The 12,891-nt window shown below is 43.7% G+C and overlaps 1 protein-coding gene across 1 annotated transcript in view; it reads left to right on the top strand.

Annotated features, from left to right (window-relative positions):
- ADGRF4 (adhesion G protein-coupled receptor F4) overlaps nucleotides 1-12,119 on the top strand; it is a 14,417-nt gene extending 2,298 nt beyond the window's left edge. The window contains exons 3-9 of the mRNA XM_004696372.2: nucleotides 2,122-2,270; nucleotides 2,620-2,871; nucleotides 4,876-6,252; nucleotides 9,849-9,890; nucleotides 10,307-10,366; nucleotides 11,445-11,498; nucleotides 12,057-12,119. Coding sequence (XP_004696429.1) covers nucleotides 2,122-2,270; nucleotides 2,620-2,871; nucleotides 4,876-6,252; nucleotides 9,849-9,890; nucleotides 10,307-10,366; nucleotides 11,445-11,492 — 1,928 coding nt within the window. The 3' untranslated portion in view covers nucleotides 11,493-11,498; nucleotides 12,057-12,119. The remainder of the gene's footprint in view (nucleotides 1-2,121; nucleotides 2,271-2,619; nucleotides 2,872-4,875; nucleotides 6,253-9,848; nucleotides 9,891-10,306; nucleotides 10,367-11,444; nucleotides 11,499-12,056) is intronic.
- The last annotated feature ends 772 nt before the right edge of the window (nucleotides 12,120-12,891 follow it).

Here is a 12,891-nt window from a genome sequence, read left to right as displayed (position 1 = left end):
AATAGTGGGGGTGGGGGTGGGGGAAGGAAGCATTTAGGAACTAGAGGAAAGTTGTATGTTTCATCAGTGCTACACTGCAACCTGACTGGCTCGTCTCCTCCCTGCAACCCTTCTGTAAGGGGATGTCCAGTTGACTACAGATGGGCTTTGGGTCCCCACTCCTCACTCCACCTCATTCACAATGATATGATTTTTTGTTCTGATGATGCCTTATACCTGATCCCTTCGACACCTCATGATCGCACAGCCTGGTGTGCTTCTTCCTTCTGGGCTTTGTTGCTTCTGAGCTAGATGGCCACTTGTTTACCTTCAAGCCTTTAAAACCCTAGAAAGCCTTTAAAACCCTAGATGCTATATCTTTTGATAGCTGTGCACCATCAGCTTTCTTCACCACAGAATTGCAGTCTTTAATGAAAATTCTCTATGTTTACAGAACTGATAGATTTTCTTACCTGAGTTACCATTACCTATGAAATGAATTGGCAGATATTCACAGGTGGTCTAGAGTCATAGACAGGTGTGCATTTTCAAGCCCACACAGGACATCTGTTTGTACCGATGGACTAAGAGAAAGCACAGAGGGAAGAGGACAAGGTTCAGTCTTTCCTTCATTCAAAGATATTTTAGAGATGTTGACATGGATACAATACTCTGGTGCTGAGAGTCAAATGAAATGATCTAAGCTGGGTGTCATGGTGGGGAGGCTGATCATGCTCAGGAATTGAAGAGTAAACTGTGGAGACAATCCTTAGTAGGAAGATAGTAAAATTATGTGTTTCTCACCCCAGAATATGGATAATTGGATTCTGGGCAGCATGGCCATATCTTTGGAGGTGTGAATGGGAAGAGGAGCAAAAGTTAATTAGTATTCATTAAGCATTGACATTGGCACCAATAATGCTATGGAATCATCAAAATTATATGGGTGAAAAAATGGAAAACCACTTAAGTTAAATAACATAAAAATTGATAGCCCTTGTATTGATGCCAAAGAAAGATGCAAACTCAGTTTCTTGTCTTGGCTAATGGAGTCACCACAGAGGAGTCAAGGCAGATATAAGGGGTGTTCTTTGGCTCCCAGCCAGTGGATCATCACATCATGTTGATTCCAATACTTCAGTTGTCCCCACATTATCACTCTGCTTCCATTCCACAGCCAGGTGGAATCCTAGGGTAACTCTTCCTGGGAATACTTCAACAATCTTGTTCTTGGACTCCCTGACTCAAGGGTGCTTGCTATAGGATAGTTCATGGGCAAATTTTTATAAGTAAAGTTTTATCAGAACACAGCCATCCTCATCATTTATGTAATGTCTTTGGCTACTTTCATTTTACAATGGTAGAGTTGGGTAATTATAACAAGGTCGTGTAGCCTGAAAAGTTTATTGACTGTCTGCTGGGGTTACTAGTTTAATAAATAAAAACACAGGGTGCCCAGTTAAATTTGAATTTCAGAAAAAACAACATCACAAGGATACTTAAATACTTTATACATATACTAAAAAAATTGGAACTTCTAAATATTTATTTGAAATTAAATTAAAAATGTTACTGGGCTTCTGGTATGTTACTTGGTATTTCAATTTATTTGGTACTTCACAGAAAAATTGATCATCCCCTCTCTCAATTATCTTTTAAAAGCATGAATCCAATAATTGTGGTAGCCTCCCACTGTCCCTGCCTGAGCAAGGAACAAGCCATTCTGAGTGACTTGTGATTGTACCTTTACCAGGGCTGGTCATCTTGCCTGGATACCAATTTCACTGGCAGGCAGGTCTCGTTGGTTGCTAAGGCCTATGCAATGCCACCTCGTCTGGGAAGCAAATCAAGAATCCCTATAGGAATCCGATGGGGGCAAAGCGGGTTACTCTCTGGGCTGCTAACTGCAAGGTCAGTTAGCTGGGCCGCTCCTCAGGAGAAAGGTGAGCCTTCCGGCTCCCGTAAAGGCTTTTCACCTCCGGAACCTGAAAGGTTCATTTCAAACACAGGAAGGAAAGAAAGGAGAGAAACCTAAAGGGGCAGTTCCACTTTGTCTTATCGGGTTGATAGATAGGAGTTAGAATTGACTCGGGTTTGGAATGCTAATTAATTCTCTCTCTCTCTCTCTCTCTCTCTCCTCAGAGAAATGCCAAGGACCTTGTAGCACTCCCAACTGCACCCGACCTTGTACCAAAAACTTTCATGGAGAAATAAAATTTACATGTCATCAAAAAAAGTGGCAAAAATCAATGGAAACCTGTACAAGCCTTTCTGTGGAAACCCTCTTCCAGGTGAGTCTTTGTCTGCTAAATGACCACGGAACCCTGGATGTCCCCGAGACAACAGAATGGAACATCATGGCTGCAGCCACTGGGCCAACTCATCCTGGGTGGGGCTTCCTCTTTTTCTCTGCCACTCTATTTACCAAGCATGATGTCCTTTTCCAGGGACTGGTCCCTTAAGGTGACAGGCCCCCTCGCCTCCCCAAAGGAACCAACCAAACAAATCCCCTGGGGAAGGCCCGCTCTGTCACACGGGGTCCCTGGGAGTTGGAACCACCTCTGCTTCTGAGTGCAGGTGCTTGTGCTCTTCCATGCTTAACCGTTTTTGAGTGAAACTTTTCTTTCTCTTTCTAAGCAGGACTCGAAAGGTGAATCACGAGTTTCCATAGCAGCAGCATCTATGTCTCTGCCCAGTTTTAACCTGAGAGCCCCAGAGCCTATCAACGATGTGGTTCAAGGTATCTACAAGAACTGCCCCCTGGACTATGCCTGCATCATCGATCCTGTGAAGTCTTCAGAAGTCACATCTGGCAATATTGAATTTATAGTGGAGTTACTAAAAAATATTTCGACAGGCTTACCCGATAATGTTACCCGCGAGAGAATGAAGGTATTTGCTCCTGTCATTCGACACTGGCAGTCCTTTCCCTGAAACCTGGCTAAGGGACAGTTTCCACTGTGCTTTCCAAGGTCTCAGGGAAAACGGCCACCTCAACCAGCATGATGGTCACAAGCATGTTGCTTCAGTTTTGCATCTAGATTTATTTTAGTTTACGGAAATTTACAAGGACCCAGGACTTCTTAAAATATATGTTTCTTTTGCAAATTCAAAATTGTGTCACATATTCATGGCCACCAGCAAGACTGAGTCTAGGCCAAGTTTCCAAAATTATATTTTATAGACTATAATTGTACTGAGAAATGTTAATGGTGGTTCTGTTTTGTTTGTCATATTTTTATTTTTTTAAAGGTAACCATAGAAAAGCAAGGTGTTGGAAATGCTGGTTCAAATAAAGTTAAGCAGGTTTCTTAATGGCAGGGCTTTTCAGAGTTTAGGAACTTTGAGACTTTATAAATCGAAAGGGGGGAGAGAGAGAGATGCTAGGTGCTGTGGATGGTGCAAAGAGTCCTTGAGTTCTTAGCTGCTAACAGAAAACTTGGGGGTTCAAATATAACCAGAGATGTCTGAGAAGCAAGGTTTGACAATCTGTTCTTGAAAGGTCCCAGTCCTTTGAACAGCAGAGAGAGAGAGAGAGAGAAAGAGAGAGAGAGAGAGAGAGAGAAGTTTGATTTTGCAGCATGTGTGAGTGCCATGAGTTGAACCCAGCTTTGGGCAACTCATTTGTTTTGAAATAATGACATAGCCGGCAGTAATGCTCACTCTTTCGCGTATCATAGAATTCACCTCCACCTCCCTCCATGTTGGAACCCTGGAGGTGTGAGCCACAGTCCCAGGATCAGCAGTGGGAATTCACCAGCCCTTCCAAGGGAGAAAGATGTCTCTTTAAAGAGTTACAGTCTTGGAAACCCATCTGGGCATTTCTATTTTATCAGAATTGACTGGAGGGCAGTTTTGTTCGGCCCCTCCCTTCCACTAAACATTCATTAACATCTCACTGGAAACTCAAATTCTATAGACTTCAGATTGGAAATGTTTCTCTGGCCTAGTACTAAGGCATGTAAAGTTTACCTGTGATATTTCCTTTTAAGCATTTTGGTGGCACTGTCGGTAAACTTTTAAAGTCACTACTGATTTCAAAATCATCACTGCTCCCAGTGAAAAAGTGTGCCTGACAGCTCCCATAAAGATTTACAGTCTTGCAAACCCTATGTTGGGTCTCTATCATCCATCCATCTATCTATCTATCTATCTATCTATCTATCTATCTATCTATCTATCTATCTATCTATCTATCTATCTATCCATCCATCCATCCATCCATCCATCCATCCATCCATCCATCCATCCATCTATCTATCTATCTATCTATCTATCTATCTATCTATCTATCTATCTATCTAACTGGCTATCTGGCTATCTAATCTATCTAGCTATCTAGCTGTATGTCCATCCATCTATCCGTCTATCTGTAACTTTCTGTCCTTCTGTTCAAGTGGATGGACAAGCATTCTATAGCCTAGGGAACGTGAAGGTACACGTGTCAAGTAAGATCAGGTTATTTGCTCTTTTGACACTTCAGACGAATTTACTTTGTACAAAAGAAAGAAAAAAACATGTTTGGAAACTGATTATGGTATCAATTATACAATACAGCTTGACATGATTGAACTAGGGAATGATAGGATTTATGTACTAACTCCCAATTAATGTTAAATGAAAAGAAAAATGATAATGAAAAATGTTCCCCCCACACAAAAGAAACTACAAACTCACTGCCATCAGGTCAGTTGAGGCTCCTCCCGCCCGACAAGACAGGATGGAACCGCCCCTGTGGGTTTCTGGGATTGGAACTCTACCCGTGTCTTCATCTTTCTCCTGCGGAGCGGCTGGTGGGTTTGTACTTCTGACCTTGCAGTTAGCAGCCCGACCCATAAGCGACTTTGCACAGTTGGTGTGAACCCTTCACTAAAGAGCGGCTTCTCTCCATTGCAGAGTTACAGCGAAGTGGCCAGCCACATCCTGGACTCCGCTGCCATTTCGAATTGGACCTTTGTTTCCAACAAGGACGCCAGCTCGGACCTGCTGCAGTCGGTCTACGGGTTTGCCCAGAAGCTTCGCCTAGACAACAAGTCGGAGAACATCGTAGACAACCTCTTCATTCAGACCAAGGGCTTTCGCATCAACCACAATACCTCAGAGAAACATTTTAATTTCTCCTTGAACCTGAAAAACACAACGGAAGGTATCTCCGGAATAATAGAAATTCCCAAGCAAGAGCTGGGGAAGCTGCGGAACGCATCCCAAGTCGTGAGCATCGCCTTTCCCACCTTGGGGGCCATTCTCAGAGAAACGCACTGGCGGAGTGTGAGTCTGCCCAATCTGGTCAATGGTCTGGTCCTATCGGTGGTTTTACCAGACAGCTTGAAGCAAATCATCCTCACCTTTGAGAAAATCAACAAATCCCACAATGGCAAGTCCCAGTGCGTGGGCTGGCATTCCAAGAAAAAGAGGTGGGATGATAACGTGTGCGTAATGACATGGGACATCAGGAACGAAGTGAGATGCCACTGTAACACCAGCAACGCTGTGATGGCCTTTTCCATTCTCATGTCCCCCAAGTCCATCACTGACAAAGTACTGGAATACGTCACCTGCATTGGGCTCAGTGTCTCCATCATCAGCCTGATTCTTTGCCTGATCGTTGAAGCTGTCGTGTGGTCCCGGGTGGTGGCCACGGAGATTTCATACATGCGCCATGTGTGCATTGTGAACATAGCGGTATCACTCTTGACCGCTAACGTGTGTTTCATCATTGCCTCAAGCTTTAAGAGCAAGGGCCCGGACTACAACTTGTGTGTGGCGGTGACCTTTTTCAGCCACTTTTTCTACCTCTCACTGTTTTTCTGGATGCTCTTCAAAGCACTGCTTATTATCTATGGCATCTTGGTCGTGTTCGGTAGGATGATGAAGTCCCGCATGATGGCCATTGGTTTTACCATTGGCTACGGGTGCCCATTGGTCATCGCTGTCACCACTGTTGCCATCACCGAGCCTGGCAAAGGCTATGTGAGAGCTGAGGCCTGTTGGCTTACCTGGGACAATACCAAAGCCCTGTTAGCATTTGTCATCCCAGCCTTGGTCATTGTGACTGTGAATCTCCTTGTGGTTTTCGTAGTGGCCATCAACACTCAGAGGCCCTCCATTGGCAGTTCCAAGTCTCAGGACGTGGCTACCATGATGAGAATTAGCAAAAACGTTGCCATCCTCACCCCATTACTGGGACTCACCTGGGGTTTTGGGGTCATTACGCTCATTGAAGGCATTCCTCCAATATTCCATATAATCTTTGCCCTACTCAATGCTTTCCAGGTAAGTTCCAAAAGGGAGATTTTCTGCTATTTTGTCTATGTAACAAATAATGCTCACCATTGAGAATGTTAGATTCACAAAATGTTGCTCTGTTTATTTCTGTATCTTAAAAGCATTTGGTTATGCGTCTCTTGCCCAATTGCGTTCCACTTATATCAGATTTAGCTGACCTGGTTGGTTGCATGGGACTTCCTCTCCTTTTCTCTTATGGTTGACTTGCACCCTCTAAAAGAACCAGACAGCTACAGTCTTTGCCGCAGCGGACTCTTCTTTGGGTAAGGATGTGTGAGGCTGTCTTTATAAGTTGTAGCCTCAAAACAAGTTTACTTTTGATCTGTTCAAGGGGGTTGAGAATAGATTGAAACACCAGACATTTTTTAGAGTGTGAAGAGGTGGCCCTGGTTATTCAGGTTTGATGTTAACAAGTCAGGAGCTCCCATATCCTTTTCCTGCTATTCCCTATTGGAATAAATGAGTTGTTGTTTCCACACACGCTCTTGTCGTAGGTTACATAATCCTTTGTAAGAAAGTCATTTTTCTTTGGTGACTGTAACTCTTTACAGGAGTAGAAAGTCTCACCAGAGCAGCTGGTGGCTTCAAACTCCTGACCTCGTTGTGGCGAGCAGGCCAGTGCATAGCTCAGGATGCCACAAGGGCTCCATTGCTGTCATGCAAAGGGCTTACTGGGACACAGTCATGGCCACTCCTTTATCAATTTTCTCTGGCTGCTTTTTCACGAAAACAGCTGTCTTGAATATTAAAACAGACATTATGGTCTGCAAAGCCTAGTTTATTTACTATCTGCTCTTTGTAGAAAAAAAAATTGGGCTCCTTTAAACCATATAAATGCAATTCTTTACTAAAGCAACAGATTATTCCTATGAACCTCTCACTGCTTAGCCCTGGTGGTGTAGTGAATGAGGTGTTGGGCTGCTACCTTGAAGGCCAGGGTTCAAAACCACCAGCTTCTCCAAGGGAGAAAGATGAGGCTTGCTATCCTAATAAGGATTTAAAGTCTTGGAAACCCACAGGGGTATAAGGTATGTCCTTATGACGCTGTGGGTTGGGCATTAGGCTGCTAAGTCAATGGTTCAAGTCCATCAGGGCCCTTTGGAAGGAAGATGAGGCTGTTGGCGCCTGTAAAGATTTAGTCTCAGAGATGCTATGCAATGTTGCTCTGAACTGGCAGTGGGGTATTTAATTTTTTGGTTTTGCATTATTGGTGCTAGTTGTTACCAAGGCTCTTTCAAATCATGGCAAGCACATGCTACTATCACTCTATTCCAAAGTGTGATACAAAATATGAAGCCAACTTTAAAGAAATGCCAATTTACATCAATATATCTTACTTGTGATTCTTTGATCATGATAGGAAAGATTCATGGCACTCTTGTCTGTACATTGGTTTGAAGAGAAACCTTTATGCAAAGTGGTTTCTTTCCTTTTCTTTGGAAAAATCATAGCCACCCTGGAGGAGTGGGTAGAATAGCCTTTGTGGCTTTCCAAGAGCATACATATTTTTTAATCAGCATATGATTTGCATATTATACAATCCAATAGTTCTATGATATTATAAAAGTTGTGCAAGCATCCCCACAAACAATTTTGGAGTATTTTCATCGTTCTTATACTCATTGTTGTTAGCCCCGTATTTCTCCCCAGTCTCCCCTGCCATGTCCCTAAAGAGTTATTCTCCCGTGGAGTGACTGGTGGTTTTGAACTCCTCACCTGGTGGTTAGCAGTCCATTGCATAAGTCACTAAGCCACTGGGGCTTCCATTAGTCACAATCAACTTGATGGCAATGCATTTGTTTGCTTATTTATTTTTTAACTAAAGGCTTCTGGCCTCACCTCAGTCTCCTCAACTGCTAAAGTTACTCTGGGGACGGACTCATGAGCTCGCTCTCTTTCTTACTTTACACCTTAATTAAAACCCTACAAATGTCTTGCCTTTTTTGATGTCCTTTCTTTTCATATTTTGCTGACAGGAAGAAAAATACTCTAGCACTTTTAGTTATATACACTCAGGTTTTCTCAGCTAGTTTCCCCTGTGACTCTCATTTAAATATTTCAGTCATATTATCTTTTGGGGGTTTGTTCCCCCCCACCCCCCATGAAACTATCCTAGGGATCCCAGGCTTCTCTGCCCTTTCATTGTGGGATCTGGATTATTCTCTGACCCCAACTCTCCATTTAAAGCACTCACCATTTGGTCATATGACTTTGCCTGGTGCTGTTGACCTTGTCTAGGACTCCTGGTCCTCCCACATGTGCTCTGTAGGAGTTTAAATGGCTGATTTTTAAGAAGCTGATCTCTGGGTCTTTCTTCCCGGGCACTCTTGGGCGGGTTCAAATCATCCACCTTTTGGTGAACAGTTGAGCTTGTTAACCATTTGTGCCAGTCAGGGACACCAATGTGACTGTCGAGGGCCCCATTACAGTGACATGGGAAGAGGCTTTGGCCTCACAGGTCTCTAATTTCCTTCCTCCCTTCTGCAGAAGCTTCTTCCACCACCGCTGAGGCCCTGGCCTTGTTCCTGACCTCCAACTCTATTGCAGTTATCTTAGCTGATTGTGATTTTGAATTGCAATACTCCCCATCACTATTCCTTGTCATTATGAATCAAAACAGCCACATCAGTATTTGGGAAGAAAGTAGAACATGTTTAGAAAGGTCAAAAACTCTATCCTATATTTGCAGCCCTCCCATCAGGATCAGTAACACCATACATAGTCTCATGAGGGTGATTCTTTTCCAAGAGGGGAGGTAGATTTCAAAAAACAAATGCCCGCTAATGTATTTTTTAAAGTAATAGTTTTCTTGGCATATGATTACAAGCTATACAAGTCAATAGTTCAATCCTATTAAGAAAAGTTGTACCATCACCACAGTCAATTTTAGGACATTTCCGTTCATACTCATTGATTATTATTAGCTCCCTATCCCCTCCGCCCCTCTCCCCTGGCATACACCAAGGAATCATTAATCCAGCTTCTATCACTATGGATTAACCTACCCTGGATTTCATATACAGAAAAACATTTTAAAAAGAAAACAATAAGAGCAAAAGATTAACAACAATAATAAAGCAACACGGAGAAAAACCTCAATGGAAAAGAAAGCAGAAAATAGTAAAAAGTAGAACAACTTTAAAATGGGTCAAAAGGGAGACCAAATGATAAGATGTTAAATTTTAATCTAAATACATCTGCATAATCCACTTTCCAACGGACACTGATGCAGTTTGATCTGACCAGTGGGGAAGACCATTGTTGATGTCTAATGATGGCCTTAGGCAGCATCTAGACAGGGTGATCTTAAACAACAACAACAACAAAACAGTTGCTGTCGAGTCTACTTTTACTCATGGACCTTCCAGGTATGTCAGAACAGAACTGTGTTCCACAGAAGCCTCAATGACTGGGGTCTTTTAAAACAGATCACCAGACCGTTCTTTGGAGGTGCCTCTGGATGGGCTTGAATACGCAAGCTTTCAGTTAGCATCCGAGTATGCTGACGACTAGGGATTTTGCTATTAAAATAATGACGGGAATGTTGTCTGCAAACCTGTCCCATCTGTTGAATTTTGCCACAGGGGTTCTTCATCTTGCTGTTTGGAACCATTATGGACCACAAGGTAAGGTGAACTCCCTTCCCTCGGTGTAAATGAGTCCCATGTGCCAAGGGAAGCAAAAAGGTGAAGCAAAGTCTGGGGGTGAAGGGATGTCTGTATGGATGTCAGGGAATCGGCGGTCAAGAGCAAAGAAGAAAGCTATACTCACTCATCCTGCATGTTTAACAAGTTCATAAGAGAGTGAGTATGTCTGTTGAAAAGAATAGCAACCCTAAGTACAGTTTTCACCTGAATCCTCTATGTAGTGATGACTGCCAAGTCTTAGGCCGACAGTGTGCTTAGGAATTCACAGGCGATCTGGTGCTATTTCGGCCAGGACTATTGGTTCTGTGTTACAGGACAAAGATCTGAGCCTTGGGGAGATATGTGGTCTTCTCTGATGCCTATGAGGTATTTTCTCTCTCCCGTTGCTTCTTTAGATAAGAGATGCTTTGAGGATGAGCGTGACTTCGCTGAAGGGGAAGTCAAGGGCAGCAGAGGTAAGCCCCCTTTAATATCAACACGGGAGGGTCAGTTTTCTCAGCTGAGTTGTGCAGAGAGGATTACTTTGCTTTAATGCCCAGGTGATGTTAACAAAGAGAATTAGTGGGCCATGCCAACATCCATTTGTTTCTTCATTCAACAAATCTGAGGGCCCTGCTAAAACTGCAGGTCAGCAGAATATGCCCTTTGAAAGGATTTTCCACATTGGGCTTGACACCTGGAGCATGGAGACGGGCCAGCCTGAAACCAGCTTTCTAGAGTCAGAAAATGTGCAAGCTGGGAAATTGGAAATGTGCTAGAGGCAATAATTGTAGTGCAATTCACTCATTTTATAAGTAAGAAAACCAGGTCTCAGAGTACTTAGGGGATCTGTGTAATGCCACCCAGCTAATGAAGAAGAGCCACACCAGGACCAAGTGGAGGGGCAGTCTCTCCTATTCACCTTCTTCGGGACTTTCCCCAGTGAGTCATGCTTCCTTTGATTGACGTCTCTATGCTACAGATCCCGAGGAGGACATTTGACCTGGTTACTTATTTTCTAAAGCACCAACTAAAACTGCCAACATCCCTACATGTATTGGATATAAATTAATATTCAACTCGCAGATTCCCAAGAAGTGGTCCTTCTTGAGGAACAGGCAAATGAACAGAACATTTTCAGGACACATTGCAAATTCGCATTGATGGTTATCTAGTAGCGAGTGTGACTTTTAGTATCGCAGGTCATCAAATCTAACTATCAATCCAATATCAATATCTAATAGATATTTTCTTCACTTTTTAACATGTCTGAAATTGGACTTTATCTGACAATCAGTGGAAAGACAGGGCTTAATGGTTAGACCTTTTCCTTTTATTTTCCAGTGGAATATAAAGATACTGGTGTAGTGCAGTGTTCTGTTCAGTGAAATATGATTAAAGAATCATATTCCGGATAGTTCTGTATAGCTATTTCAGTTTCAGTATATTTCATGTCTTCATTTTTGCGTGCTTACCACTAGACAGGCATAATGATAAATAGATGTATGGCGTTGTCATTACTCACTGACACCACATTACTTTTTTTCTATTTAGAACCCCCCATTAAGTCCAACCAATGGATCTAAATTAATGAGTCGCTGAGGAGAAGTGAGTATCAAAAACACCATGGACGCTTTGCTTGCAAGTTGCGACAAGCTACTTAGTGCCTTTTGTGGCAAGCTACTGCCAATTAGGTGGTGCTGGAGTGACTTGGGAGGAGGCAGGTGTACATATCTTTCAGAAAATGGAAATGTCTTCAAATTTCAGTACATCCATGAAAACATGCATATTTTCTTTAAAACAACCCTGCCCCAGTTGCACATGGCCAAGCCTTCAGCATGCTTTTATTTCCTGCCTCAGCCAGAGGGCGCTGTCCTCACACCTGCACCGGGTCAGGGTACGCCCTCCACACCCTGTCCACAGCCTTCACACACCTTAATTTCATCTTGTCTGTGCGTGTTGCTGTTCATAATAGCCCCGCTGTGGAGAATGAAGCCTTAATTGCTTGAAATCACAAAGCGATAGACCTGTTTCTCCCTAATTAAGTGGGCCCAGGATCATTCCTAAGGGGTTGTGGGTGGGGGTGTGGCAGACTAGCTGCTGACTCATAGCCAACCCCTGTGACCTCTTTTTTTCACGGTGAAATCAATTCAATACAAATCTCAGGCATTCATGAAGAGGACAATCAGTCATGAAATGGCAGCCAATCACCCGAGAGCTGTCGAGGAGAATGCGGAAGGGATGGGGTGCCTTGGTCATGGCTTTGTCCTGGAGATGCTTCAGGACCTTCCTCTGGTGACAGATGGGTCTCAGATCTCGACTGTGTTTGGAACATGTTTTGGGAGGAGCCACTTCCTCTTCCCCAATTGTTTCCTTGCTGAGTCATAGCCCATGTTGCCAGTGAGTGGTGGCATGAGGCCAGGGGTTGCTTTGAACTCCTGGCGTCAGAGATACTCTGAGTGGGAAGAAACCCTACGAACCCTGCTGTGCTACAGATCCCACAGACCCAAATGTTGCGCTGATGGCTTCCACCCAAGGGCCTCGTCTGAGCAGCCCCATTCTTAACTCACGGACCACCAGGCCTCTAAACTGAGCCCCATGACTTGCTAATGGAGCAGACTTGGGGCATGAGAAAATAAAACAATCAAGAATCCCATCTGAGAATAACTTTTCTTTGTTATATTCACGAGGCAGGATTCGTGTCGATCTATTTTGAGACATAAAAGGGAAGCCAAGGTGGGGCAAGAGGGAGGCCAGGCCACACGCAGACTGCCCAGGAGCAGAGGCTCAGCAGGAAGTCTTCCTTTAGAAGCAGAGCCTGCCTCCACCCACCCCACCCCCACCTCCCCACTGCCCCACCGCCCCCTGCCCCAATTCAGACGTCTAGCTTCCTGAGCTGGGAGAAAATAAATTTCTGTTTGTGGAAGCCACCCACTTGTGGTATTTCTGTCATAGCACCACTGGATAAGGAAGATGCCACCATTATAGTATCAGGGAGAGA

The sequence above is a fragment of the Echinops telfairi genome, unplaced genomic scaffold (assembly GCF_000313985.2).
Source record: "Echinops telfairi isolate 266 unplaced genomic scaffold, ASM31398v2 ScPeMD7_3533;HRSCAF=4204_1, whole genome shotgun sequence".
Lineage (NCBI taxonomy): Eukaryota > Metazoa > Chordata > Mammalia > Afrosoricida > Tenrecidae > Echinops > Echinops telfairi.
Note: the sequence above shows the minus strand (reverse complement) of the source record. Positions and strands in the feature narration are given on the sequence as shown.